General features: G+C 41.4%; 1 protein-coding gene across 2 annotated transcripts in view; it reads right to left on the minus strand.

Moving 5' to 3' along the window:
* SCAF4 (SR-related CTD associated factor 4) overlaps nucleotides 1-27,812 on the minus strand; it is a 61,091-nt gene that overhangs the window by 26,679 nt on the left and 6,600 nt on the right. Inside the window, exons 2-12 of one of the 2 annotated variants that reach the window (XM_084843586.1) lie at nucleotides 12,515-12,598; nucleotides 11,634-11,678; nucleotides 9,549-9,710; nucleotides 8,480-8,615; nucleotides 6,497-6,636; nucleotides 5,697-5,873; nucleotides 4,552-4,649; nucleotides 3,931-4,039; nucleotides 3,642-3,809; nucleotides 1,637-1,716; nucleotides 714-904 (exon numbers count right to left, since the gene is read on the minus strand). In XM_084843586.1, coding sequence (XP_084699712.1) covers nucleotides 714-904; nucleotides 1,637-1,716; nucleotides 3,642-3,809; nucleotides 3,931-4,039; nucleotides 4,552-4,649; nucleotides 5,697-5,873; nucleotides 6,497-6,636; nucleotides 8,480-8,615; nucleotides 9,549-9,710; nucleotides 11,634-11,678; nucleotides 12,515-12,598 — 1,390 coding nt within the window. Of the gene's footprint in view, nucleotides 1-713; nucleotides 905-1,636; nucleotides 1,717-3,641; nucleotides 3,810-3,930; nucleotides 4,040-4,551; nucleotides 4,653-5,696; nucleotides 5,874-6,496; nucleotides 6,637-8,479; nucleotides 8,616-9,548; nucleotides 9,711-11,633; nucleotides 11,679-12,514; nucleotides 12,599-27,812 lie in introns of both variants that reach the window. The other variant, XM_084843585.1, reaches the window with a different exon arrangement.

Raw genomic sequence — 27,812 nt, forward strand, 5'->3', positions numbered from 1 at the left:
AAGCAATTTCACAACTCAGCTCTACACATCATTCTAGCATACTTTCAGGGGTATGTGTACAGTCCTCAATAGCAGGCTATTCTGACTGAAAACACACAAGAGGGAAATAATGAAGGTGGGAATAAAAATCAAAAAGGAAAAGTAACTTCTGCTTAACCTGAGTGTATGCACTGCTTGAAGCTTAATCTAGTCTTGTATTTACCCATTCACCTGGTCACCACTGAAAACCAGGAATTCCACACAGGTTAGTGTCTGGAATTTACTCGAGGAACGAGTGGGCGGGCAAAAGGGGAACCAGGTGATCTGTCCCTCCTTTGCCAGACTGCTTGAACTCTGAATTGCTACAGAGGATGGGACTTCACTTCCTCCACAGCAAGTACAGTAGTTCTGTTTCTCCTTTGCCATCCTGCTGTGCTTTTAGCCTGAATTTAGCCAATATAGAATTTTTTATCATCCTGCTTTTTTCTTGTAACAAGGACCCCACATAAACCAGGTAAGTAAAAAAAAATGCTGGCTAGTACTTTTTGATGGCTTAGTAATAAGAACAACTTAATCCGTATGAATTAAAACATCAGTTGATCATCTTGACTTTGCCTACTGTTCCCAAGGGAACGTCTCATCAGATCCTCTTAGGAGAAAGCAGGACTCCAACATTTGAAAGCAAGCATTAATATTGCCCCATTCTTGCTAGGGAAGACAGAGATAATACTCACCACTGACAGTTTCTGGTCTGATCGGAGGAAGGCCTTTTGTTCTGCGTGCTCGGTCTCTCTCCCTTTCACGCCTTTCCTGGGATCGTGACCTAGGAGAATGGCGCCGCCTGTCCCGAGATCGGGAACGAGAACGACGATGCCGTGACCTTCGATTTCGAGAACCAGACCGTGATCTTCTCCTTTTGGGTGACCTAGTATTAAGCAAAAATGTTAAAATATTAGTAAATATAGCAGGCATTTTTCAATTATAGATACCTTACTACCAACTGCTACTGAATCCTGCCCACCCCTTGTTAATGAGTGAAAAGAGTAGCCTCAAAAGTGTGACTTGTCCTTTAAAACCCACATTCTTGGCTACCAGTGCAACCCCTCGCCCGCAATCTTAACATGTCTTAGAAATACCACAGCACAGCCTTTTGTACTAATTATGTGCCCTTGCTTCTTCCGTGCTGGCCAATTATAAGGCAGAGGTCAAACTCTTCATCTTGAAAAGAGGAAAAGAGATTTTTTTAAATCCCTGTTTTCAAACTTATCCATTAACCAGGGAGTGTCATATTATGTGTGAATCAAAATTCAACTTTTATTATATTTTGGAGGTACCTCAATTTTTATACAACCAAAGATTACTTCAGATGATTACAGTGAAACGGACCGAATTTTTCATGGGAGCCTTGAGAATCAGTTTTGATTAAAAGATGAAATATAAATTATGTCATGTAGCTTTTCAAACACTGAAATCATAGGATATACATAATGCATTATTGAATGCAGTACAATGGTGAAATAAAATCACATACAGACAAGACCAGGGAACAGGAGGTTTAAATCATTTAGTAACATGTGAATTTTCACATTATAGTTCTTTTTGGATATATTCTAGTATCTATTCTGGGATAATAAATGTACACTTTTTTTCTTTTTACCTTGATGCTGATCTAGATCTTGACTTTCTGTTTTCCTGTCTCTTTCCTTCTTGAACAGGAGGCTGATCCACTTCCATTTCCTAAAACATTTAGCAAGTATTTATTGTAATTGCTATTACTCCCTCAATTTCACTTTTTGGCTCAGTTTCAACTTTAAAACTAGATAACTAACAGCATTTGAAATGCAAATTTTATATCATTATTGTTCAAATTACAACTCAATATTCACTCATATGTCACAAACTTCAGATGTAGGATTTTTGCATCTCTGTAGTATGGCTGATACATGATTTCTTAAGAAAAATAAAATTTCAGTACTTAAATTAACAGATAATAGCAAATTAAAACTAGTGATAAATAAATCAGTGGTAATAAATCAACCACTTGCTTCAGTCTATTTGAGCTGAACACACTTGTGTCATTCTATCTGAAGGGAATACAGTATTTTATTTGTAATCAAGTTTGATCTCTGAGAATTTGCTACCTGCTCATTAGTCCAATATAGAATAGTGCAAGCTGAAAACTTCCATACTCAAGGTTATTGTAATGGACATCACAGTCAGAGATTTCTGCTCCGATTACTGAAAACAATCTCTGTGCAATGACATTCTGACACCAACAAAAATTTGTTATTTATATTAATATATACCTTAGTTTCTACAGTAACATATACTTAAAAACATTAACAAGCTTTGTTTAAGAAACAGCAAAGAAAACAACACATTAAAAGAAAATGACCGGAAAACCATCTACATATCTAAGAAAAGGAGAGTCAAGAAATACTTCTTCCTCCAGAATAGGATAACCATGTCACCATAGGCTTATCACCTTTTAAGAAGATGACAAAAACAGAACATCCTCATCTTGGGGCTTGGTATCTTTTTTAATGTCCTCCCATAGTCATCTTGCTGTTCCTGTTGCCACCATTACCTATTTCTGTTGTGGTTGATTTCAGTGGAAGTGAACTCAGGGCAATAAATAATGTGTAGTAGGATCACTCTCCCAAACTTACTTCTGATCATGTAGCAATGATCCAGCCAGGGTGGCATGTCCCTGGAAAATGTTGGTTCTGGCATGAATGTGTGCGCAGTTTGAAAGTGTAAGGAGAATACTGCTACAAATTATGGGGTGGGGTGGGGGATTCATCACATAGAGGTAATTTCCTACAGTCCTTGTTCTGTGGCAAACAAAGAACGAATGAATTCTGGCTTTTTAATTAAAGCCAGCCAGTCCTAGGGATGCACTAAAAACTACATAGTTCACTTGTGAAGATATAGTGAAGACACTATGACCACATTTGGATGATCGTCTCTTAGCTTAATAAGCTGAGATATGAGCAAGCATCTGACTGAACATGTTCCCCCCTTGGCACAAACAAGTAAACAAACCAGGAGGTCTTTCATTAACTATAGTTTCCTGTTTCGTTTAAATTGGGAATCTGTAGTTAACGGCTTTGGAACAAGTGAGGATATTAAGCCAAGCACAGTTTCTCTGTTTGAACGAAATAGGAAACTATGGTTAATGGAAGATTTCTTGGTTTGTACACTCACACCAAGGGAAGAGCAAATGGGCTGTGTGTGCTGCAAAGAGGCTCGTTCATATCTCAGCTTTACATGAAGACATGGTCATCCAAGAGCAACCTATATCACCACTTTGAACAAGGGCTAGATAGTTGAATGTTATAAGAGTAGATTCCTTTGCAAAGCACATTTAAGGCATAAAGATTCTAATGCACTTGAGTAACAGTAAAAAGACATGGAATTAATATACCATACCAATTAAACATAATGCTCCACCACCACCACTTTGGATGCTTAAAAGTGTATTAAAAGCATGAAACGCTCATTCTAACCTACAATAGAAATCTAATTTGACAAACATTAACACAGGATAAAGAAAAGTGACCAAAACTTGCAACTATGGAACTTTTGTGAGCACTGCAATTTCTCTTTGGAATCAACACTTGGCATTATGCCTGAAATAATGAATATTAAGAGTTGCTTACCTGCTGATGTGTTTTCTGTATATGTGGCTCACTTTGTGAAGGAAAGGAAGGTTGGAAAGATTGCTGCACCTGAGGTGAAGGCTGTATAACAGGCTGAGCCATGGAAGGAAACTGTGGTGCAGGTAAAAGTCCATAGCTTTGCAATTGTCCATTTGGAGGAAGTGGGGCCTTGTAGAAGAAGAATATACAGGTATTTTCCATTAATTTAAAAACAAGAACAAGCTCTCAAAGTCTAAATACTAAATAATGAACCTGTTACAAAGGAAATTATAACAAATGTTTCCAATACCTGGTGAAGCATAGGATCTTGCTGCATTCCCAACATTCGCTGCTGAAATTGATCTATATTTGGGAGCTGGGAATAAACTGGTTGCTGTATGCCTTCACCTGGAAATCCACTGAGCAATAAAAAGTAATATTTAGCAGGATTTTAAGAGTATAAAACATACTACAGTAGCTGCAAACTGCCATCACTGCTCCCTCGCCACGATTTTTTTTAACGGAATGCTCATTCTTCCTGTTTACCCTAAACCCCACCTTCCTCTCCTCCTTTTGCTGCTTTCCTTTGTCAAATTTTAGATTGTAATCTCATCAGAGAAGGGACCTGTCTTCTTGATGTTATACTTCAGAGCACAATGCACACTACTGGTATTATCTATCTATCTATCTATCTATCTATCTAGATACACATGCACGCGCACACACTTTAAGCTGAGAAGCTATAAATATTCAAATATGACTGCAGAACAGTTGTCACTTTTAACCTGAACAGATACATATCAAACTATGGTACGATAAAAGAATTTTAAACAACGAAGTCTAAACAATGAAGTGAATCAACCATGTAATTTAGACTTCTATAATGTCATTTTTAATTTTAACAGCTATTTGTCTGCATCACAAATCTTACAATGTTGGCTGAGAGACTGAAGGAGAAGGTGTTGTTTCCTCCTTCTTTGAGTCTTCCACTGCTTCTGGTTCATCATCATAGTCAAATCGATCCAACAGCTTCTGAAACATATTACATTGAGCCAACCCTATTTTCTTCAGTAATTAATAGTAAACCAGTAAACAGGATATTTATGGCACTGACGATTTTTTGGGTATGTTTTTCAACTCCTGGAATATTAATAAAGCACTGCAATTTGCAACTATCGGAAGCGCCAAATGTTCTCAACCCAAATTACAACTTGCTTCCGTGCTGCAATAAAGTAGTGTGCACAGCTGCCACAATACTGCATTTAGTACACAGCTGCACTCTAGGGCCTAGAAGTGCATGTAGTGTGTGTGTGTGCACGCGCGCGCGCACACACACACTTCTGTTTCTCTCCCCCACTTCCTAGTGTGAGAAAACAATCCATTAAAACTAGATGAAAGAGCAAGGCTGAAGCTGCAATGATTTAATTAAGAGGACATCTTTTTTAAAATAAAGTATAATAGTATGATTGTTTAGCACTGAGCCTTGCCATCAAAGCTGGAGCAAGCTAGCTCCAATTCTCTCCTTTCTTCAGGCATTAAATAAGCTTTAATGTGCATTCAGCCCCTATAGTTTAAGGAGACCTGAATCCAGAGTGGATTTTTCCCAAAGCACTAGTAGACAGTGGTAACAGACAAAACTGAGCCATGATGGCCGCATGGATTGTTGGCATTTTACGTTCTAAGCACCTCAATATAAAAGCTCATGCAACAATACAAAATTGTTTTAAGGAGCCTCAGGACTTTATTATTCTTGCATCAGAGTGACAGATTTACTCCGCTGGACTTTGTGATGGTAACTATTGTGATGCAACATCTGTTTGCTCTACAGCAAATGAACTAAGGGATATGGTTAGGTGCTTAATAAAGAGTCCACGTAGCCCCAAGCCAGAACAACTGAAAGTCTGAAATCAGGAAATGTAGGGAGGGAATTGCCACATGCATGTGAAGGAGGGAGGGGGGAAATGATCAAGGATGAGGATCCTCAAAGGCTCATGGCACCAAACTATGGTTTGGGATGGCATTACATCTGAAGCAAGTCCCTGGGTTAATTCCTTTACAATACAGGAAAGATATTACCTTATCGAAAGATGTCTTTTGCTCTGGTGCTGGGAAGTCATGCTTTTGTTCTGAGGGCTGCGTTGTTGTGGTCTGCAATTGAGCAGTAATAGCGTGGACCTGAGCCATCACATTGTTATCTATCACTGGAGACTGAGGTTTGGGAGGCTGCTGAAAAGTCTGAAGTATCTGTTGGAGCTATCAGAAAAAAAAGGAACTATTAATACCAATATCTGAATGGCCATAAACAAATAACAGAGACATAATACATGCACAATGATTGCTGCTTTTCAGTGTGTGGATGACCCCTTTCCCTTCTAACCAGTCATGCCGTGTGGGTACTACGATACAAGGCAGCTGCTCTTGTGGCTCCTCCTCTGCCTTGTGGGCTCTTGAAGTTAGAAGGCAGAAAGGCAGCCAGAATGAGTAGCAACCATAACGCTTTGGCATGGAAACGTTGTCAAGCACTATGACCATCATATTTACACGCACTTCTTCCATTAAAGGTCTACCATCCCTTTAGAGAAGTATCAGCAACTAAGTAGCCGCCAGGAGCATGGAAGGGTTAGTTTCCTGTCCTCAGCTGAAGGTATCTGGATGGCTGAGCAATCATGTATTAGACATATGCATTATTTATTTTCAGACCAGATATTATCTTGAGACAGCAGAAAACTTAGTTTTACTATTCATTAACATAATTTACTAATGAATTTTCACTAGTAATTTTAAAATGGCATTACCTGTGATATAGTCTGCATTAGATCAACATTTTCTTAGCTTAATTTTAAGTTTATATTTTCAAACAGACTCTTTCTGTTTACCTGTTGTCCTTGTGTTGTTTGAAATAACTGAGCTACAGCTGCAAAGGCATCAGAACTGGGCAACTGTGGCACAGTAGGTACTGAATTAGAAGCAACTTGTGGAGGCTCAGATGGAATTGTTGTGGCCGGAGGTGGTGAACCTACAAAATAATTCATTTAAATACAACTTAAGATTGTAACTATTCTGAATTATAACACTACATGTTACATTTCAATGTACATTTTTAAAATCAAAACCAGAGTGGTCAACTTGTAGACCATTTGCAAATATGGGTCATTTTTACCCTTCCCTGACAGGATTCTCTAAACTGCACATCATGTGGCCTTTATCATCATGCCATGTATTTCTTGGCAACCCCACGACGTGCTGCATGCCACAACACAGAGTCTGTATTCTATTTATAGGGCCACACTAATATATGCCTATAGATCCGTCTTTAACATTCACTTAATAGGATTAAATTAAAAACATTGCTGCTATTTACTAAAAATAATGATCATGAAACTGCTACTTGAATTACTATTGTTAAATTCAGTTTGGCCTATGGTCCCATATAAATGTTCTTTGTAGTTTATTAGCCGTATTTTCCTGTTTCATCTCTCTTGATCACCTAGATGTACAGATATAAGTTCACAGACTTCAAACAACTTCTGCACAGAAAACACTGATCGTAGTTTTACAATACTGAACATAAGTTCAGGAAAGCTACATGTTCAGGAAATCAGTGATCTTAGAAGCCAGGGAACAGTGTCCCGTCCCCCCGTCCCCCCCCGGGCAGCCCAGTTAATTAGCTGGGCTGCTGGAAAAACTTGGTGGGGTCTTGCTGACTTCAGGGGCCGAACAGGGAGCAGCCAGGGGCTGCAGGCTGCCGCAGAGCCAGAGGCTGTGCGTTCCTGCCATAAAGACTACAAATTACAGAAGAAGCATTTGTAAAGAATGATGGCTACTGAACAGATATATGGAGAGCAGCTAGGATGTTCATGGTTAAAACACCATTCTACCCCTCACTACTCTTTGATCTGTATTGCTTAACTACTGAGCAATCTAAGGAGTGAAAACACACATAATTTTTTTGGCTAATGAATATCCTCCATATCCTCCAAGGCACTGTATATGTTAATGATTAAAAGCAGCTGCCAGCGTGATCACATCACTCTGGTGCTGAAGGAGTCACAGTGGTTACCAGCTGTTTTCCGGGCCAAATTCAAGGTGTTGGTTTTGACCTTTAAAACCCAATATGGTTCTATCCCAGCCTATCTCAAGGAGCACCTCCAGCAACACCAGACAGGCCGCTCAACAAGAAGGCCTTGGATGACCTTCTCTCTGTCCCATCAACCAGGAGAGTTAGGCTGGTGAGGACGAGGGAGAGGACCTTCTCTGTGGTGGCCCCCACTCTGTGGAACTCCCTCCCTAGGATCTCCACCACACCCCTTTTTTAATGAGCTTCTGCCACACATTAAAAATGTGGTTGTTCAGGCAGGCATTTGGGGTGGGTTAGGGTATTTTTAGTAATGCGACATTTTAATGTGAAATGTTATTATTTTAAACTGTTGTATTGTTGTACATTGCCCAGAGTGGCTGGGTGACCGGCCAGATGGGTGATCAAGACATTTAATTAGTTAATTAAGATTGTAACGTATTTTCAACCAGATTTATCTAGAAAACAGACCACCGAGCAGAAACCATTCAAGAAAAAAAAAAAAAAAGAGGTACAAAAATGGGTAATTCAGTCACTAATGATTTCAATTACAATCAGTTAATGAGAAGGCCCTCTACAGCCTCCTTGGTCTTTGATGCATTCACTGACAGCCAAAAGAAGATCTTTATCATCTTTTTAAAACCCAGAGTCACTGCAGAAATCTAAGCTCAATGTTAGTTTGAAATCAGTTCACACCATTCTATTTTGATTAAAGCAAATTGAGCCCAAGTCTGTCAATATTGGTCCTATAATTAAAAATAAGGCTTTTACTGAGAGTACCTACCTTCATTATTAGTGGCATCTTCTGTCACTGAAGCTGTGCTGCTAGCTCCTGCTGCCATGTCCAGGAGAGGTTGAATTATTTCTATTTTAAACACTCCATTTTTCTGCCATAAGTTGAGGACACGAACTATCTTACTCTGTTTAAATAAGAGGCAAGTCAGTACATTAAAAAAAATTATTTGCTTACTTGAAAGCTAAGCATTCAAACAATACTCTCCCTTCACCACTGCTTCCCTTTTATGTATCATGAGATCCGGAGCAGTTTTGGGGCTCATGCATTTCCCTCTATATCATAGAAACAAATGTGGGACCTCCTAGTTCAGACAGCATCTTCTATTCAAAGAGAGGGCAGTAGAAAAAGGAGCAAACACATCAAACCAAGATCCACTCCCAATCTCACCATGCACAGAGGAGAGAGAACAAAAATATCCTGTAATACCCTAGTCCTTGCATGTAGAAAAGAGAGATTGGTACAGTGCAAAGCTTTTATACTTAGTTTATGGTATCAGACACTATAAAGTATAGTAAAGGAAGTACAGAGATGTTCCTTTCCACAATGAAAGGGACCTCTCACAACCCACTCAATATTTTTTTCCAGAGACATTTTATAGATCCCCAAATTTGGTAAAACATAGGCTACATTATATATTCAATTCTGTACTTGGGAATTATATTTTTGTCAGCATAATACATTACAAGTAGCAGGAACCCAAGTATTTTCTAAGTTACCATGCACATCTAGTTTGTGTGGTATTTTGCTATCAAGTATAATGAAATCCAGATCACAAAGCTTTCTGCACAAATGAGAAATGTTCCTCCATAAGTACTTTTAGTCATGAAGTTATGAGGAAGAAGGCCCTCAAAAAATAAAAAGGCCAATTATAAGAGAAGCATTCAACATCAAGGCTTTATTCAGAAGTATACTGAATGATCAACAATGTTTGATTGTACAAGACTGACCAAATTATACTAGAGTAAGGATAGAAAGTCTCCAAAGTCACTCCCAAATAAATAAAATTTAAAAAATTCCCAAGTCACAACACACAAAAAAAGGGGGGGTTGAACTATACCTTATCTTCTGATGGACAGAGATATAAATACTGGAATGTGGCAGTTATATTTTTACAGAATCTTGGCCCAAAAACATCCTTGTCTGTTCCAAATTGATGACGAGACTGACGAACAATGGAGTCAATAACATATAATCCAGGAACTTTATATTCTGGTTTACACTAAAAAAACAGAGAGAGGGAGGGAAAGAACACCCGCCATTTCTAATTACTCAATTCATATTCAGCATATTAACATTTTATTCCATTTATTTCATGTATTATATTTCTATACCGCCCCACAGCCAAAGCTCTGTGGGCAGTTCACAACATAACTTCTATATTGTCATAAAAGAAGCCTATTTTATTAATCTGAAGTTGAAAGTCCAAAAAAAGGGAGGAAGAACACATCCCTGCATATGCCATACAACACTAAGGACATTTCAACATCTTTTCCTGGAATGTGAACACCAGTGCTATTCTCCTTTTAAGCACAAATCTCAGGGGCCCAGTCATACTTCAGACAAAGTGGGTATAATCAGTGTGCAATGATGCAGAGGGATTAAGCTTATCCCAGCACACCTTACCTCCATGTCAGTTGTACATTACATTGAACACATATCCATATCTACCAAAATTGAGAGTGGACTTCACAAAAGATGAAGCCTATGCACCATGCATATACATGTCAGTTGCATGTTACAACAACTATATACAAATGAGGAGCATCTCATATTTGAGATATGTCTTTGCCCAATGTGTGAACCAGGGCTTATTCAAGATCTTTTGGGGCATAATGTAGCTACCAAAAAACTCAAAGTGAAACTAGGCACATAAACAGAAAAGAAATTTTCTGGGTTGCAATACATCAGAAACGTGAGAACCACTCACTTAGATCCCAAAACACAGGATTTTTATTACTGGCTCATGTTTAACAATCTAGTATACAATCCTGAGCTGATTTCAACTAGAATTAACCAAGTGTCTAGGTTTAAAACCATATATCCCAACGATATCATCAAAGTAATCTGCTGTGATCTAGAGAAGCAAGGAGAGATCCCTGCAGATCTTATTCCCCTCCCCACTCCCAAACAGCAGACGCTCCTATTTTGCATCACAAGCTGCCCTCTCAACTCCTCCAAGTTTAAAAAAAAATAAAAAAATAAAAATGGCAGCCTGGAAAAACATGGCAGAGTCGAGAAAAATAAAACAAGTGTGCCACTGTTTTCATGTGTTCCTTTGCATAAATTACATTATTTTTATCAGGGGAAAAACTGTCAGGTTTCTAGGTTCCTGCACCACAATTTTGGCACCCATGATTTCTCCAGTGCTGATTTCATATTAAAAATATTTCCATGGGATTAAGAAATAATTGCAAGTAGGTAACACTGATTTCATACAGCCCTGGAATTAGCAATAAACAAGAAAACTAAAGTCACTATTTGATCACCTAGTATTAATAACATTTTCTTGTCCTCAGTCCTGGCAGGTCAAAATACTCCCACCAAGAATCGTAATGACTGACTACTACATATTGACCTCGTTCACACAACACAGCTGGGTCATCACGGGCACATGTGCCCACCATTTCAATATGCAAGTGTATTCAAAATGGCGGCCGCACACACCCAGCACATGCCACAGCTCATTGCAGGTTAAATAACCACAATGAGCCAGCCTTGGCATGCAAACCAACCCACTGTATAGCTCAGAAGAAAATGAATATCACATGGACTCTAGAATTGGAAGGGGGCTCAAAGGCCATATAGCCCAATCCGCTGCCACACCATATCCCAGATAGGTAGCCCTCCAGCCTCTGCGTAAAAACCTCTAATGAAGCAAAGATCACCACCTTTCAAGGAAGCCAGTTCCACTATCAAACTTTCCATACCATCAGGAAGTTCTCCCCAGTTTTTAGTTTAAATCCTTTTTCTTGAAAATAAAAGGCATTGGTTAAGATTCTACCCTCTGGAGCAACAGAAAACAATTTTGCTCCACCATCTGTGTGATAGTCCTTAGAAGTTATATAGAAGAACACATTTATAAGTTTAAAACTGTTGAGACTATATATAACTTAGTAAGTATTCACCATATAATTCCGTTTACCTTTTTTATAAACTTCTCTACAATCTGGACTACATGCTTGTAAAGCTGTAAAACAAAATTAAAGAGCATTTTAAAATAAATTAATTAGAAATGTTTCACTCCAAAAAATATACAGAAAAATTTCAATTTGTTACTATAAGCACAAATATGTAAATCCAGACTAAATATTTCTAAAATAGGAGCAAACCGGTCTTTTACTAAACATTTCCACACCATACTTACAAGTCTCTCAAAAGCAGCTCAATTGTAACAAGGTCCTTGTGATAGATGTATACATTAAGAAGTTTAGTAAAATTCTTTACTAAAACAAGAGAAAGAATAAATCCCACTTATTGTTTTCTTTGGAAGAATACACAATGGCATACTATGAATCAGGCATGGGGAACCTACACCTTAGAGACCAAATAAGGCCCGCCTTGTTCTCCATCTGGCCCACCAAGCTTCTTTCCCAAGCCCTGCCCCTTTCCCCTGCCCCAGTACCAAGAGGGGAAAGGCCTTCTCTGTCATCTGCAGCAGAGCAGAGATAGGCCTTTCCCTTCCCTCAGCACTTGGACTGGGGAAAGAGCTTATCTTCAGTCAGCTGCACATTGCTCAGCGCTGTGAAAGGGAGCGTCTCAGTGGTGGACAAGGAAAATGTCCCCCTGCCCCCCACTTCTACCAATCTGCATGGATCAGTTGAGGAAATAGGGCTGGGAAGGGTTTTTGTATGTGAATGGTGTGTGCATGTGGGGGCGATGGCCCTGCCCACTGCTGGCATGTGGTCCCCAACGTTTCGGCCCTTCCACAAAAATGGCTCCCCGCTCCTGGTATAAACTCCCAACACTCTGTGAAAGGTATGTCTATTTTGTACAATATAACAGAAATACTCTTTACCACTTCACCTTAATAGCTTTAATGGCAGCTTTCGTAATGAGAATCATCTTTGCACGAGAAATAGGAGGTTTCATCTCCATCAGTGAGAAGAGCTAAAATGAAAACAGAAGAAGTAATAAAACTGAAATGCAACAAACTTTGTGTTCAACATTCACACATAAAATGGCCCGAACCATTCTAGAACTAAGGAACTAGTCAAATAATTAGTTCAGTAAGTAGTGAAACCATTCCCCAAAATTATCCTGCACTTATGAAATGGCATTTGTTCCAATTTGCATCCAAATTTTTTTAATAAAGATTGCTGTGGTCTTAATGAAGCTAAAACTTGCTTATCTTAGGGTACAACATCTTAATCTGTTTGAATAAATAGTACAAATATTTTTAATTTGGTATATTATTTTATGGTCTAAATACCAAGTTATATGCCACGTATTTCATCTTTTTAAAGTGGTAAATACAGTTTAAGTCAGTGAGTTTTACATATGACCACCCCACCCCAACAGCATTAAAATCTCCAGAATTTTCACATTTCTACCCTCAAAGATAGCTAAAGCTATTGGTAGTCTAACAACATTAGAGTTAAAGCGTAATGAGAAAGTGCTGGCTCTGAAAAATTAGGCTCCCTCCCCTCTGCAGCAGTGGGTCAACAGGTAGACAGGTGAAACCCACCTTCTTGCCCTGCAATGGCATCACTAATAGGCAAGGAACTGCCTTCATCTTCTGAAGGCTCCCTGTCAGCTGCTAACAATTAAGGAGTTAAGAGTCAGGAATCAAACATGTGCTGCGCCACTTAGTCTCCCCAATACAGCATGCCAAATTGATTGGTATCATACGCAACAGAGGTACACACACACACAAGGTATTTATAATCACCACCAGTTCCTGCTGAAACAAAGGGCTGGCATCAATTTTCCCTTGTCTGGGGGATGCATCTGGGGACCAGGAGGGCCTTGGATCCACAGGATCCAAAGCCTCCTCTGTTCTGCCCGCACCATGACTCCAATTTACCCCCTTTTTCCTCCTCTGGACATCGGAGCTCCAACATCAGGGAGGAAAGGGCTGGAGATGTTTCCACAGAGGCTAGAAGGGGGGATCTGAGGTTGGATTTCAATCATCTGATGGAGGACCTCTCACTCCACCCCTGGAGGGTGAGATGAAAAATCCTAAGACCACTGGGATACCCGCCCTGGAACCATAGGATTGTAGCCTTAGAAAAGTTGAAGACCATAACAATGCTACTTTCCAAACAAAAGTTGAAGACCATAACAATGCTACTTTCCAGAGAAAAGTTGAAGACTGTAACAATGTTGTGTATTCTCTATAGGAGAAGAGGCCAGTTAAGATGAAAACAACCAGCAGCTAGAGCAGGAATCAGGAACCTCCAGCCCATAGAGGCTCCCCATCCAGCCCACGAACTCATCCAAAAGAACCCCACCCCTTCTCCCTACAGCTCTGTGGAGGAAAACTCCAATCTTATCTCTGATCACTGGTTGGAGGCAAGAGCTGGAATTTAAAAAAAGCAACAGCAGCCTTTCTTCAGCACAGCACATGAAAACCCTGCTCTTATCTCTGACTAGTGACAAGAGATAAGGGATTTAAAGGCATTTAAACTTTAAATGCCCTTCTCTTTACCTTTAAAATTTAAATTATTTAAAGAGCAAGGTAAGTAGACCGATCCTGTAAGGAGGTGTGGAAACGAGAGGCTTGTGTTTCAAAAGTCTGTTTGTGTGGTTTATTCCTGGGTAGGCATGCATAGAACTGAACTATAGTTTGTAAGCCTGAAAGATGTTGCACTTGAGCTTACTCCTGAGTAAACAATAGAACTGAGCTGTGCTTTGCAAGCTTGGTAGGAAAATGTCCAAATTGGTACAAAATACTCTTGCCCTGCCCACTTTGCTTTGGCATCACCCACTCCATCCTTGACCCTGCCCCTGTGCCCTTAGCCCCACCAACTTCTAGAGTGTTGCCCCAAGACATTTCCCAAATTGGAATTCAGCCCCTGGGCTGAAAAAGGTTCCCGATCACTATGCTAAAGATCCAGTAGAAAGGAAGGTAGAAAACTTCAGCAGAACAGTTACTAGTAAGACTAAGATTTAGGCAACCCCCTAGTTATGAACTACCAGTTCCTGTCTTCCAGCCTCAACCCATCATAAATATCTATCATAAATGACCTACTGCATCCTATTACAATTTAAATAATAAAAGCTAGGATGCCAAGGTCAGTATCTAACGGTGACTGGTCACGTGCAGCCAGTCCCGCCAATTCTGTTGCGCAAGTGACTAAAGTGATTTAGCACTTCTAGGGAGCAACCTGAAACGAGCAGAAATGCTCTTTTCTGGAAGGGGGCAAGTCGGCTGCGCTCTCATAAGGGAGCTCCTCTGACCAGCCCCCTTACAGAAATGAGCGTTTCCACTTGTTTAGGGGTTTGCATGTGAAAGCGTTAATTTGCCATTGTGTAAGCGGTGGGGGCCATTTGTGCAGCGGAATTGGCGGGGCTGGCCACACACAGAATAGAAGTGCTGCAGAACAGAATTGGCAGGGCTGGTGGGCCCCACACATGCTTGGGGAACCCTCGGTAGCACGCTGTGACAAGTTTGCATGGCACTTTGAGGATAAAGTCACTCAGATTCGTCATGAATTGGACACCACCATTAATGCAATTCCATTGGTAGAGACGTTCAGAGCACCGTCTGGTCCAGTTTTATTGGATGAGTTTCAGTTACTGAGGCCTGAGGATGCGGACAAGGTGCTTGGCCAAGTTCGATTGACCACTTGTGTGCTTGACCCTTGCCCTTCATGGCTTATTAAATCAAACAAGGAGGGGTTGTCCGGCTGGGTCCAGGAGGTTGTAAATTCCTCCTTGAGAGAGGGAGTGGTGCCTGCTGCTTTAAAAGAGGCAGTAATTAGACCACTCCTGAAAAAGCCTAACCTGGACCCAGAGGATGTTAACAATTATAGGCCAGTGGCCAACATCCCCTTCCTGGGCAAGGTGCTTGAGCGGGTGGTTGTAGGACAGCTCTAGGCACTCTTGAATGAAACGGATTATCTAGATCCATTTCAATCGGGCTTCAGGCCTGGTTTTGGAACGGAAACTGCTTTGGTCGCCCTGTGGGATGACTTCTGCCGGGAGACGGACAGGGGGAGTGCGACCCTGTTGATTCTCCTGGACCTCTCAGCGCTTTCGATACCATCGACCATGGTATCCTTCTGGATAGGTTGTCTGGGTTAGGAGTTGGAGGCACTGCACTACAGTGGTTCCGCTCCTACTTGGATGGCCGATTCCAGAAGGTGGTGCTGGGGGATTATTGCTCTGTGCCATGGCAATTGTGCCGTGGGGTTCCACAGGGCTCTATTTTATCCCCCATGCTGTTTAACATCTACATGAAACCGCTGGGGGAGGTTATCCGGAGGTGTGGGCTGAGGTGCCATCAATATGCAGATGACACCCAGCTCTACCTCTCTTTCTCATCAAAACCAGGTGAGGCAGTGGCTGTTCTGAATCAGTGCCTGGGCACGGTAATGGACTGGATGAGGGCTAATAAACTGAAACTCAATCCAGACAAGACGGAGATACTGTTAGTGGGTGGTTCGTCTGCCCGGCTAGGTGATATTCAACCTGTTCTGGAGGGGGTTGCACTCCCCCTAAAGGATCAGGTTTGTAGTTTGGGGGTGCTCTTGGATCCAGAACTGTCACTTGAGGCACAGGTGAACTCAGTGGCACGGAGCACTTTTTATCAGCTTAGGCTGGTATACCAACTACGCCCTTATCTGGACAGAGATAGCCTAGCTACAGTTATCCATGCTCTGATAACTTCTCGTCTGGATTACTGCAATGCGTTATACGTGGGGCTGCCTTTGAAAACGGTCCGGAAATTTCAGCTGGTCCAAAATAGGGCAGCAAGATTGTTAACAGGGACTGGCCTGCAAGCTCATATTACGCCAGTACTTTTCCAGCTGCACTGGCTGCCAGTCCATTTCTGGGCCCGATTCAAAGTGCTGGTGTTAACATTCAGAGCCCTTAACGGCTTGGGGCCAGGTTACCTGAAGGATCGCCTCCTCCCATATGTGCCTGCCCGGACCTTAAGATCATCATCAGCGGCCCTTCTCCGTGAGCCCCTGCCAAAGGAAGGGAGGCGGGTGGCTACTAGGAGGAGGGCTTTTTCTGTTGTGGCACCCCAGCTCTGGAATGAGCTCCCTAGTGAGGTTCGCCTGGCGCCTACATTGTACTCCTTTCGGCGCCAGGTGAAGACCTTTTTGTTTTCCCAGGCATTTTAGCATTTTAGCTTTCTAAATTTTTATCTTTGCTGTTTTAAATCTGTATTTTAAACTCCTGTACTGCTAGGTTTTATTGTGGTTGTATTGTTATATTGTGGTTTTAATGTTCTATATATTTTAAATTGTTTGTGTGTTGTTTGGTTTTAATTTTTGTGACCCGCCCAGAGAGCTTCAGCTATTGGGCGGTATAGAAATGAAATAAATAAATAAATAAATGGGCAGAATTGCCCATTTATTGGATACTGCCCATTGTTAGAGAGAAAGGCTGTTTTAATTGTTTCTTTTGCATTCACAGCAGCATGCCAGAATCAAAATAAGCTCAAAAGGTATACCCTTAACTACACAAATAAAAATTTGCCCTCACCTATTTTCTCTTATAGATTATTCAGCCAAAGATTTAATTGAATTAATCTACTTAGTTTGCAGTTGTGCTTTTTAATGATATTCTTAGAGGATAGGAAAACAGTATTTAATACTGACAGATAAAGTGACAACACAAATGCAGAAGTTAGAACAGCTACCTTCAACAGAGCTGCTTGTATTACTGTATACAAAAGCACTGCATAGATACAGGGACTTCTCTTCTAAAATGTTTAAAATCATTGTTCCTTTTAGCAAAGTCAAGTGGTTGAGTGCGAACAAGACTGGAGCCAAACAGGGCCACTGAGAAACAAGAGGAAGGGATCAGCATGGTCATGTGAACCCCAAAGTATGCATAAGTACAAATAATCTTCTTTAAAAGCCCAGTGGGGGGACCACAATATATCCCAGTGGGGACTTAGGATGTTCAGTGGCCTCGGCGAGCCAGTTGGAACTGTAAGTTGCATTAAGTTGGAACGGGAAAGGGTGCGTGTGAATTGGCCTGCATGAGCTTCTTACAGCCTATAGCAGCCAGCCGGTTGGGAGCTGTGATGGGACTGCAACTCCCACTATCCCTGGCCAGCATGATCAATGGCCACATTTACTAAGGATGATGGAAGTTTAGTCCAACACAACTGGAAGGCACCAGGATGGGGAAGACAGGCTTATTGTATCCTGGAGGACTAGCTTACTGTACCTTGACTGATACTCAGGCATGCTCCTCATAGGGGGTGAAGATGCTGGAACGTTTTGTTGCAGGTCCCGCTTGTTATACTTAAACTCAAATTTTAACATTATTTTAGGATCAAATTACACATTGGGGCATGCATGGGCTGATGTTGAGAGCAGCAACTCCACATCTCCAGAGTAACACCTCATAAATGAAGATGCATAGCATGACATCATCATGCTCAGAGTTTCCCTGCCCCACTCCACTGGAAACCACACCATGCTGAAGGAGGGAGAGAACTGAGTACAATGATGTAATATGGGGGGGAGGCTCTCCCTCTTCTCCCACATTAGGGGAGTATGGAAGAAGTATTTTTCCTCCATCCCCTGAACCACTAGGAATGGTTAGGAGAGAAATAGACTACTGGGGAAGGGATTTTGAGTGAAAGGAGAACCTTGGAATGTGTATACTCTTGCTAGACTCCCTTGCTATAGAGGGAATCTCCCTGGTTCGTAGGTTCAGAAGATGTGATCAGAGCAAGAAGATTTGCATCTGGACTGTAGGGAAGGGAAGATGATGAACAGATTGAAGCTCCTTCCACTTGCTGCTTCACTCCTTGCAGTCCCATCATAGCAAGTCCGTTAAGAGGTACCAAACAGACTTGGAGTGATACTTGAATTTAATTCATGATTTATTTATTTGTAAAGGTGCTTCCTGCCTTGGAATCCCTGCTCTTTAATCCTTAATGTGGGAGGACAGGCTGTAATAGTTCAAACTGAGGTGTTTGTAGAGTCGATTTAGCAAGCAAGGATCTAGTAACTCCTTGAGTTTTCAGCTTCATGATCATGAGCATTCTGGCAGACCGCAAGATTTACAGAACTTCTTGTGGTGATTCTTTGTTTTAAATAAAGTAGTCTGGATGTTTACATCCTAATTCTAATCCTGTCTATTCAGACATAAATCCCACTGATGCATACCACTGTAGCCTTAGTAGCCTTTAAAATAAAACTTCTTGTTTATGGAGCTTCTGTAAATGTGTTTTTGCAGTGTAGGACAGCCCTCAGTAACAACCAGGTTCAACTGACATGGTCTGTATATCACTGACATCAAAGACACCTGTGTGAAGTCTACCATAATGGAAAAAAGCAAAAAGAGTTTCATAGGATGTCATGTCACTGTGCACAAATACATACCATGCTTTATTTGCTGCAAGGTAGCTGCTATTAATGTACTTCCACAACTCTGATCCTCACACACAATCACACATTTATCTCTGATTTTCTTGCCTCTCTTGTCTCTTCTGCCTTAATTCATGCCTTCCTCCAGTTTGTCTTTTGGCACATTTATGAAAACTTTATAGAAAACATTTTTATTTGCTCTTACAAAGTATAACTATAAACCATTTCTTTTATTTAGTTATTAAAATATTTATAACTCACACATTTCACTCCATTTAAGGAACAGGTGCTTATAGCATTTCAACCTTAAAAAGTGATAATTAAAACAATACAAACAAAAATAAAAATCAGAACAGCACCTTTTTCGTTAGTATATAAATGAGGGAATCAATTTATTTGGACTGCAAACGCCCTATGAAAAAGTACAGTCTGTATCAGACACCAGAGTGTCACCAGAGCATACATACAAGCCTCTTGAGGCAAGGAATTCTTGAGCCTCGATGCCACAACAGGGAAGGCCCTGTCCAGTGTACCCACCAATTGTACTTCGGTTGACAGTGGTACACAGAACAGGGCCTGCCCAGATCTTAGGAGGGCGTGCAGGATCATGTGGGAAAGGACAGTCTGATAAATAATCTGGAGGCAAATTATTTAAGGTTTTAAGGGTGATCACCAGCTCCTTGAATTGGATTTGGAAACAAACTGAAAGCCAATATAACTAATGTTAGAGCAGTCACATGATATCTGGCATTTGTCCTAGTTAAAACTCTTGCTGCCACATTCCGCACCAGCTGAGGTTTTCAAGCACTCTTTAGGACCAGCTCCACATAAAGCATATTATGGCAATCAAACCTACATCAGAGTAAGGCATGCATTATCTCCAAGCGTGGACACAGCTGGTACATCAGCCTACACTGAGCAAAAACATGCCTAGCCAATACCTCTCACGACTGACAAACAGGTTCTTCAAGGGGAGTACAACCCCATCCAGAACAAGTTGTATAGCTACAGCAATCCTACTTACTGAGAATGAAGTGTCTTGTGTACTTTAAAGACTAACCATTTTTATAGTATAAGGTTTTGTAGCCTAGTGTCCACTTCATCAGATGCATAAAGTGTTACCCCAAGTTGACAGGCACATAGATAACAGGTTTGTAACACGCTACACTTCTTCATGGATCACTGCCTTGTTGTGGTGAAGGGGCTTGCGTAACTCAGTGAAGCCATAAGCTATGCCATGCAGGGCCACCCAAGACGGACAGGTCATGGCAGAGAGTTCTGACAAAATGTGGTCCACTGGAGAAGGAAATGGCAACCCACTCCAGTATTCTTGCCAAGAAAACCCCATGGAACGTATCACAAGGCTAAAAGAGATGACGCCGGAAGATGAGCCCCTCAGGTCGGAAGGTGTCCAATATACTACTGGGGAAGAGCAGAAGGTATTTCCAAGAAGCACCAGAAAGAGTGAAGCAACTGGGCCAAAGCCAAAAGGACACTCAGCTGTGTATATGTCTGGTGGTGAAAAGAAAGTACAATGCTGTAAAGAACAATATTGTTTAGGAACCTGGAATGTAAAATCAATGAATCAAGGTAAGCTGGAGGTGGTCAAACATGAGATGGCAAGATTGAACATCGACATCTTGGGAATCAGCGAACTAAAATGGACAAGCATGGGCGAATTTAATTCAGGTGACCATCATATCTACTACTGTGGGCAAGAATCCCTTAGAAGAAATGGAGTAGCACTCATAGTCAACAAAAGGGTGGGAAAAGCAGTACTGGGGTACAATCTCAAAAACGATAGAATGATCTCAGTACGAATCCAAGGCAAACCATTCGACATCACAGTAATTCAAGTCTATGCCCCAACCACTGATGCTGAAGAAGCTGAGGTTGATCGGTTCTATGAAGACCTACAACACCTTCTAGAACTAAAACCAAAGAAAGATGTCCTCTTCAGCATAGGGGATTGGAATGCTAAAGTAGGAAGTCAAGAAATCACCGGGATAACAGGCAGGCATGGCCTTGGTGTACAAAATGAAGCAGGACAAAGGCTAATAGAGTTTTGCCAAAAGAACACGCTGATCATAGCAAACACGCTTTTCCAACAGCACAAGAGGCGACTCTACACATGGACATCACCAGATGGTCAATATCGAAATCAGATTGATGATGTACTTTGCAGCCAAAGATGGAGAAGCTGTCTATACAGTCAGTAAAAACTAGACCTGGAGCTGACTGTGGCTCAGATCATGAGCTGCTTCTTGCAAAATTTCAACTTAAATTGAAGAATGTAGGGAAAACCACTAAACCATTCAGGTATGACCTAAATCATATCCCTTATATACAGTGGAGGTGAGGAAGAGATTTAAGGGATTAGACCTGATAGACAGAGTGCCTGAGGAACTATGGACGGAGGTCCATAACACTGTTCAGGAGGCAGCAACTCAATCCATCCCAAAGAAAAAGAAATGCAAGAAAGCCAAGTGGCTGTCTGAGGAGGCTTTACAAGTAGCTGAGGAAAGAAGGGAAGCGAAAAGGAAGGGAGAAAGGGGAAGATATAGCCAACTGAATACAGAGTTCCAGAGAATAGCAAGGAGAGACAAGAAGGCCTTCTCAAATGAACAATGCAAAGAAATCGAGGAAAACAATAGAATGGGAAAGACTAGAGATCTTTTCAAGAAAATTGGAGATCTCAAGGGAACGTTTTGTGCAAAGACGGGCATGATAAAGGACAAAGAAGGCAGGGACCTAACAGAAGCAGATGAGATTAAGAAGAGGTGGAAAGAATACACAGAAGAACTATACAGGAAAGATCTGAATGTCCCTGATAGCCATGATAGTGCGGTCACTGAACTTGAGCCGGACATCCTCGAGACTGAAGTCAAGTGGGCCTTAGGAAGCATTACTAACAACAAAGCTAGCGGAGATGACAGTATTCCAGCTGAGCTATTTAAACTCCTAAAAGATGATGCTGTTAAAGTGCTGCACTCAATATGCCAACACATTTGGAACACTCAAGAGTGGCCACAAGACTGGAAAAGGTCAGTTTACATTCCAATTCCAAAGAAGGGCAACGTCAAAGAGTGTTCAAACTACCGCACAATTGTGCTCATTTCACATGCCAGCAAGGTGATGCTCAAAATCCTACAAGCTAGGCTTCAGCAGCAGTATGCGAACCGAGAACTACCGGAAGTACAAGCGGGGTTTTGAAGAGGCAGAGGAACTAGAGATCAAATCGCCAACATTTGCTGCATCATGGAGAAAGCAGGAGAATTCCAGAAAAATGTCTATTTCTGCTTCATTGACTACGCTAAAGCCTTTGATTGTGTGGATCACAACAAACTGTGGCAAATTCTTAAAGAGATGGGAGTACCAGACCACCTTACCTGTCTCCTGAGAAACCTGTACGTGGGACAAGAAGCAACAGTAAGAACAGGACAGGGAACAACCGATTGGTTCAAAATTGGGAAAGGAGTACGACAAGGCTGTATATTGTCACCCTGCTTATTTAACTTATATGCAGAGTACATCATGAGAAATGCCGGGTTGGATGAATCACAGGTCGGAATTAAGATTGCCGGGAGAATTATCAACAACCTCAGATACGCAGATGATACCACCCTAATGGCAGAAAGCGAAGAGGATCTCAAGAGCCTCTTGTTGAGGGTGAAAGTGGAGAGTGCAAAAGCTGGTTTGAAACTCAACAGTAAAAAAACGAAGATCATGGCATCTGGCCCTATCACTTCCTGGCATATGGAAGGGGAAGAAATGGAAGCAGTGACAGATTTTACTTTCTTGGGCTCCAAGATCACCGCAGACGGTGACTGTAGCCATGAAATTAAAAGACGCTTGCTCCTTGGGAGGAAAGCTATGGCAAACCTAGACAGGAAGTAAGAAGCAGAGACATCATCTTGCCGACAAAGGTTCGTATAATCAAACCTATGGTTTTCCCAGTAGTAACGTATAGCTGTGAGAGCTGGACTATAAGGAAGGCTGAGCGCTGAAGAATTGATGCTTTCAAACTGTGGTGCTGGAGAAGACTCTAACAAGTCCCCTGGACTGCAAGGAGGTCAAATCAGTCCATCCTAAAGGAAATCAACCCTGACTGCTCATTGGAAGGACAGATCCTGAAGCTGAAGCTCAAATATTTTGGCCACCTAATGCGAAGAGAAAACTCTCTGGAAAAGACCTTGATGCTGGGAAAGATTGAAGGCAAAAGGAGAAGGGGACGGCAGAGGATGAGATGGCTAGACAGCATCACCAATGCAATGAATATGGACTTGAGCACACTCTGGGAGAGAGCGGAGAACAGGAAGGCCTGGCGTGCTATGGTCCATGGGGTCACGAAGAGTCAGACACGACTTAACGACTGAACAACAAACCCGCTAGAGGTGTTAATTAGCTTACCAATGCCAGAATATTGTGTTAATGCTGCTTTATGAATGGTCACTGCAACAATTTTACATACATTACTTTTTGCATTTCATTTGCACTTCATTGCTTACAATCCCTACAACTCCCAGCATTCCTGACCATTGGCCATGCTGGCTGGGGCTGATGGGAGTTGAAATCCAAAACATCTGATGAGCACAAGATTGGGGAAGGCTGCCCCACACACAACAACATTCATATATATGTGTAAACTGAGGTTAACACTTCATACGTCTGATGAAGTGGACTCTAGGTGGTAAAAGCTTATGCCATAGTAAATGTATTAGCCTTGAAGGTACCACACTCTTCGTTGTTTTTGTTGCAACAAACTAATATCCTACCCCTCTAGAAAATGTTATTATTGACAAACAGTATTTTTTTTTGGTCTGTATTTAATCTCAGTTTATTTGCTTACACCCAGTCATTCACCAGTCTCGAACACCATTTAAGAACCTCAACTGCTTCCCTGGACTTGGAAGGAGATAATTTGGTGTCATCAGCATACAGATTGAACTCAACCCCACACAAACCCATTCTGTGGTTTCTTGTAGGTATTAATCAACAAAGGGAGCATAGTGGAACCCTGTGGAACCCCATATACTAAGAAGCCATGGGGATGGGCAATAGTCCCCCAGTATACCTTCTTAAAGCTACCTTCTAAAAAAAAAGATCAAATCCATTACAAAATGTTGTCCCGTAGTCCCATCTCGGTGGGAATTATACAAAATATAAAAGTGCAAGTACATCTTATTATTTCCATCACAACATACTAAATATAGGAATGTGCATTTCAAGGCATGTAGCTAACACTGTTAATAACGGGGGGGAAGGCCATATCTCAGTGATAGAACAATGTTCAAATCTCCACGCTCAATCCCTGATTAGGTAGAAGAATCCTCTCTGCTTAAGACCCCGGAGAACCTCTGCCAAGTCATAGTAGACAATGACCCAGTTTGTACGAAATTAACCCACAATTGCCATAATCTAGCAGGAGCGAGCAAGGGTTGTTTAACCCCTAGAAAACCCAGTGTCCGGGTTCAGACATCATGCTAACAACCTACGAATTGGACAATCATAGGTTATTCAGGGAGCAATCCTATGCAGAGCAGGAGGAGCGCGGAGGAACCATTTCTACACTTGGGAACATAGGAAGCTGCTTTCAGACCAGTTCAGTACTGTCTCCACTGGGTTCTATCCAACAGACATCACTGGTAGAATGGATCTCTCCCCTACACACACACCCAATCTGCCCCCTTCTGGACAGATAGTGGGGGGCGAGGGAGAAAGGGAATTTTCATTACACAAGTGGGAAGCCCACTCAAGTGATGCTGGATGTCACCCATTGACTACTAGTGCGTCTCAAGGGTTTCAGATATGAGTGTTTTCCAGCCTTACCTGGAGATGTCTGTGACTTGAACTGTTACATTTTTCTTGTTTGAACATGCTGATTTCCTGGGGAACTTTTGACCATTAGTTGTCAATATTTCTTTAGAATATTTAAAGATGCACTTAAAATCTAAACATGAGTTCAGTCTGTGAATGTGTAACCCAATGCCACTTCAGGTTTAATTGTTTATTTAAATATTTATAACCCACCCTATATCCATAGATCTCAGGCCAGGATACAATCAATAAAACAATAAGCCATAATCAATAAAACAATTAAATATATACCATAAACATAACATTACAAGCATCATCTGCATAAAATCAATATGAAAACCCAAGCAAACAAATCCAAACTAAGCTGTAGTCAATAAACTGCAGAGCCAATCCTCACAGAGCTGGTCCAATCAGATACCATGGTCAATGGTATCAAATACCACTGAGAAATCCAGGAGAATCAATACCAGAGCAGCCAAGACTGTTTCATTCCCAAACCCCAGCCTGAAACCAGACTAGAATAGGTGTAGTGATAATCTGTTCCCCTCTGAAATGAAAATGTCTGAAGCCAACTGGCCACCACTCTCTCGAGCACCCTGTGTTAAGAGCAACAAATGAAAGTTCCAAAGACCATCCAGACTAACTCCTAGCCCATTGTAGGACCATCCATCCTCTAGCCTCCCATAGACGAATCTACACAAACCTACATAATAGAGATAGAAACACAGGGACCAGACCATGCAACAAGTGCAGTCAACACTTTTACAGGGCCTAATCATGTCAGCCACAATATCAGTTAATTCACCTATTATTATTATTATTGTTATTACTACTATTATTACTGTTATTAACATTTCTATACCGGCCCACAGCCAAAGCTATCTGGGTGATTATAAAGATTTTTAAAAATATTTTTTTAAACCTACTCATCTTACAATGGGATATATGCTATCATTCACCAGCAACGTCCTTTTGCATTCTACCCATGACAAACAGGTCAATCTCTACCCAAAAGAATAAATGCAAACAAATCTGATATCAGCATAAGATAACATTTCAGTAGACCTATGCAAGTATTCATCTGCACACATGATTAAAACTGTATAGAGGGGCAGGATGTATGCAGAAGCCCTGCCCCCAACATCCCCAAGCAAGCACTCTTTTAAAGGCCTTCTGTTTTGAGCAGGAAGGTCTTCAAAGGGTTTCTGTTTGCATTCATCTGAACATGGTTAGAAGCCCCTGCACAGTCAAGAACCCTGCCATAGTCAAGGTTTCCAATGACATGGAGGCTTCTAATCACATTCAGCTGAATGCAAGCAGAAATCCTTTGCTGACCTTCCACTCAACACGGGAAGGGCTTTAGAAGAGCCCACATGCATGGGGATAGTGGGGGGCAGGACTTGCTTGTGTGTCCCTGCCCTCCTTCACAGTTTTAATCTTCGTATGTGCAGACAAACACCTCCATAGAGATTGCTATTGCTTAAGGTTGGAGCTTTCCTCCAACAAAGGGACTTCAAAGGGAGACTTCAGGGTGAAACTGCTGAATTAACACTTATCAAGAAGTTCAATTCTATCACCTGTGATTAGGGGTTTCTATCACACATCAGCTTATCAATGTCAAAATGTTTCTTAACATTATTTTCTGAAAGGTCACTGTAATTATTTTACATACCTCTAAGTTTAAACATAATTATCATTGTCTGTATTTCTTGCAATTAATGCTCCTTTAATCTCATTAACATTTTTTCTTTTTCTCCTCCCTAGACCCATGCGCATATGTATCTGTCAACTAAGGATAACATTCCATGCATCTCAAGAAGTGGGCTCTGGTTTGCAACAGCTTATGCCATAACAATTTTGTACACCTTTAAGGTCCTACAAGTATCTTTGCTGTTTTTTGTTGCAACAGCTCACGACCCCTCAGAAATCCTGCCACAGCCCTAGTCTCCACATGGACTGAGGAGATGATATGGGTCATCTATACGATCGCTCCCAAACATCCTTGAACCAGTCGCAGAACTGTGTTAGCGCCTTCATATTCTGAGAAGCTGAGGGCAATAAAATGTCAGAGTCAATTATTACAATGCAAATGGCAGAAGACTCCTAACAAATACAACTGAACACAGGTAAGATTCAATTATGATCTTATTTTGTGGCAGTGATGGCAGTGAATTCACCACTGCCGCCATGTCTGTTAAATGTCGTCCAGCGGAGCTTTTTGAATGTTTAAAGACCTCTTTGCAGTAGAATCTAGAGGGCACAGCTTGAATCCTTGAAGGCCCTGTGTGACCAATTTGCTGGACATTTTGCAGATATAGTTGCTTGTATCCATGTCAACCTGAATACCATACCATTGTGACAGCCATAGATGGAAGGGGCTAACGCACCTTCTGATCATGTTATTATGGATTCTTTTCAACTTGTGCAAGCTGAGGCAGACAACGTGCTTGGAGGATTCAGATTGACCACTTGCTCCTCGGATACTTGCCCATCCTTGTTTGTGAAATTAGTCAAGGCTGGCCTGGGTATTTGGACCTCAGAGGTAGTTAACGCGTCCTTGAGGAATGGTGGGGTTCCCATTGCTTTGAAGAAAGCAGTGGTGAGGCCACTGTTAATGAAACCAAATCTAAATCCTATAGTTTCTGGTGATCACTGCCCAGTGTCAAATCTGCCACTGTTGGGCAAGGTATTTGAGTGTGTTTGGACCATTCAGGTTTGGGTTGATGTGTCATCAGTATGCAGATGATACTCCTCTACCCCTTGTTTCCATCTATTTCTTCCATGGAGGCCGTGGAACTTTTGAACTGATGTCTGGAGCTGGTTTGGGGATGGATGAATGTGAACAAGCTGAAACTTAATCTAGCCAAGAGGTACTGTAGGGAGGGAAGTCAAGTCCTCTGGATGGGAGTTCTACATCTGATCCTAAATGGGGTTGCACTACCCCAGAAGGACCAAGTAGACTGCTTGGCAGTTTTCCTGGACTCTGAGCTAACTGGGGAACCACA

The sequence above is a fragment of the Heloderma suspectum genome, chromosome 3 (assembly GCF_057233095.1).
Source record: "Heloderma suspectum isolate Gila_16-S chromosome 3, 16-S_ref, whole genome shotgun sequence".
Classification (NCBI taxonomy): domain Eukaryota; kingdom Metazoa; phylum Chordata; class Lepidosauria; order Squamata; family Helodermatidae; genus Heloderma; species Heloderma suspectum.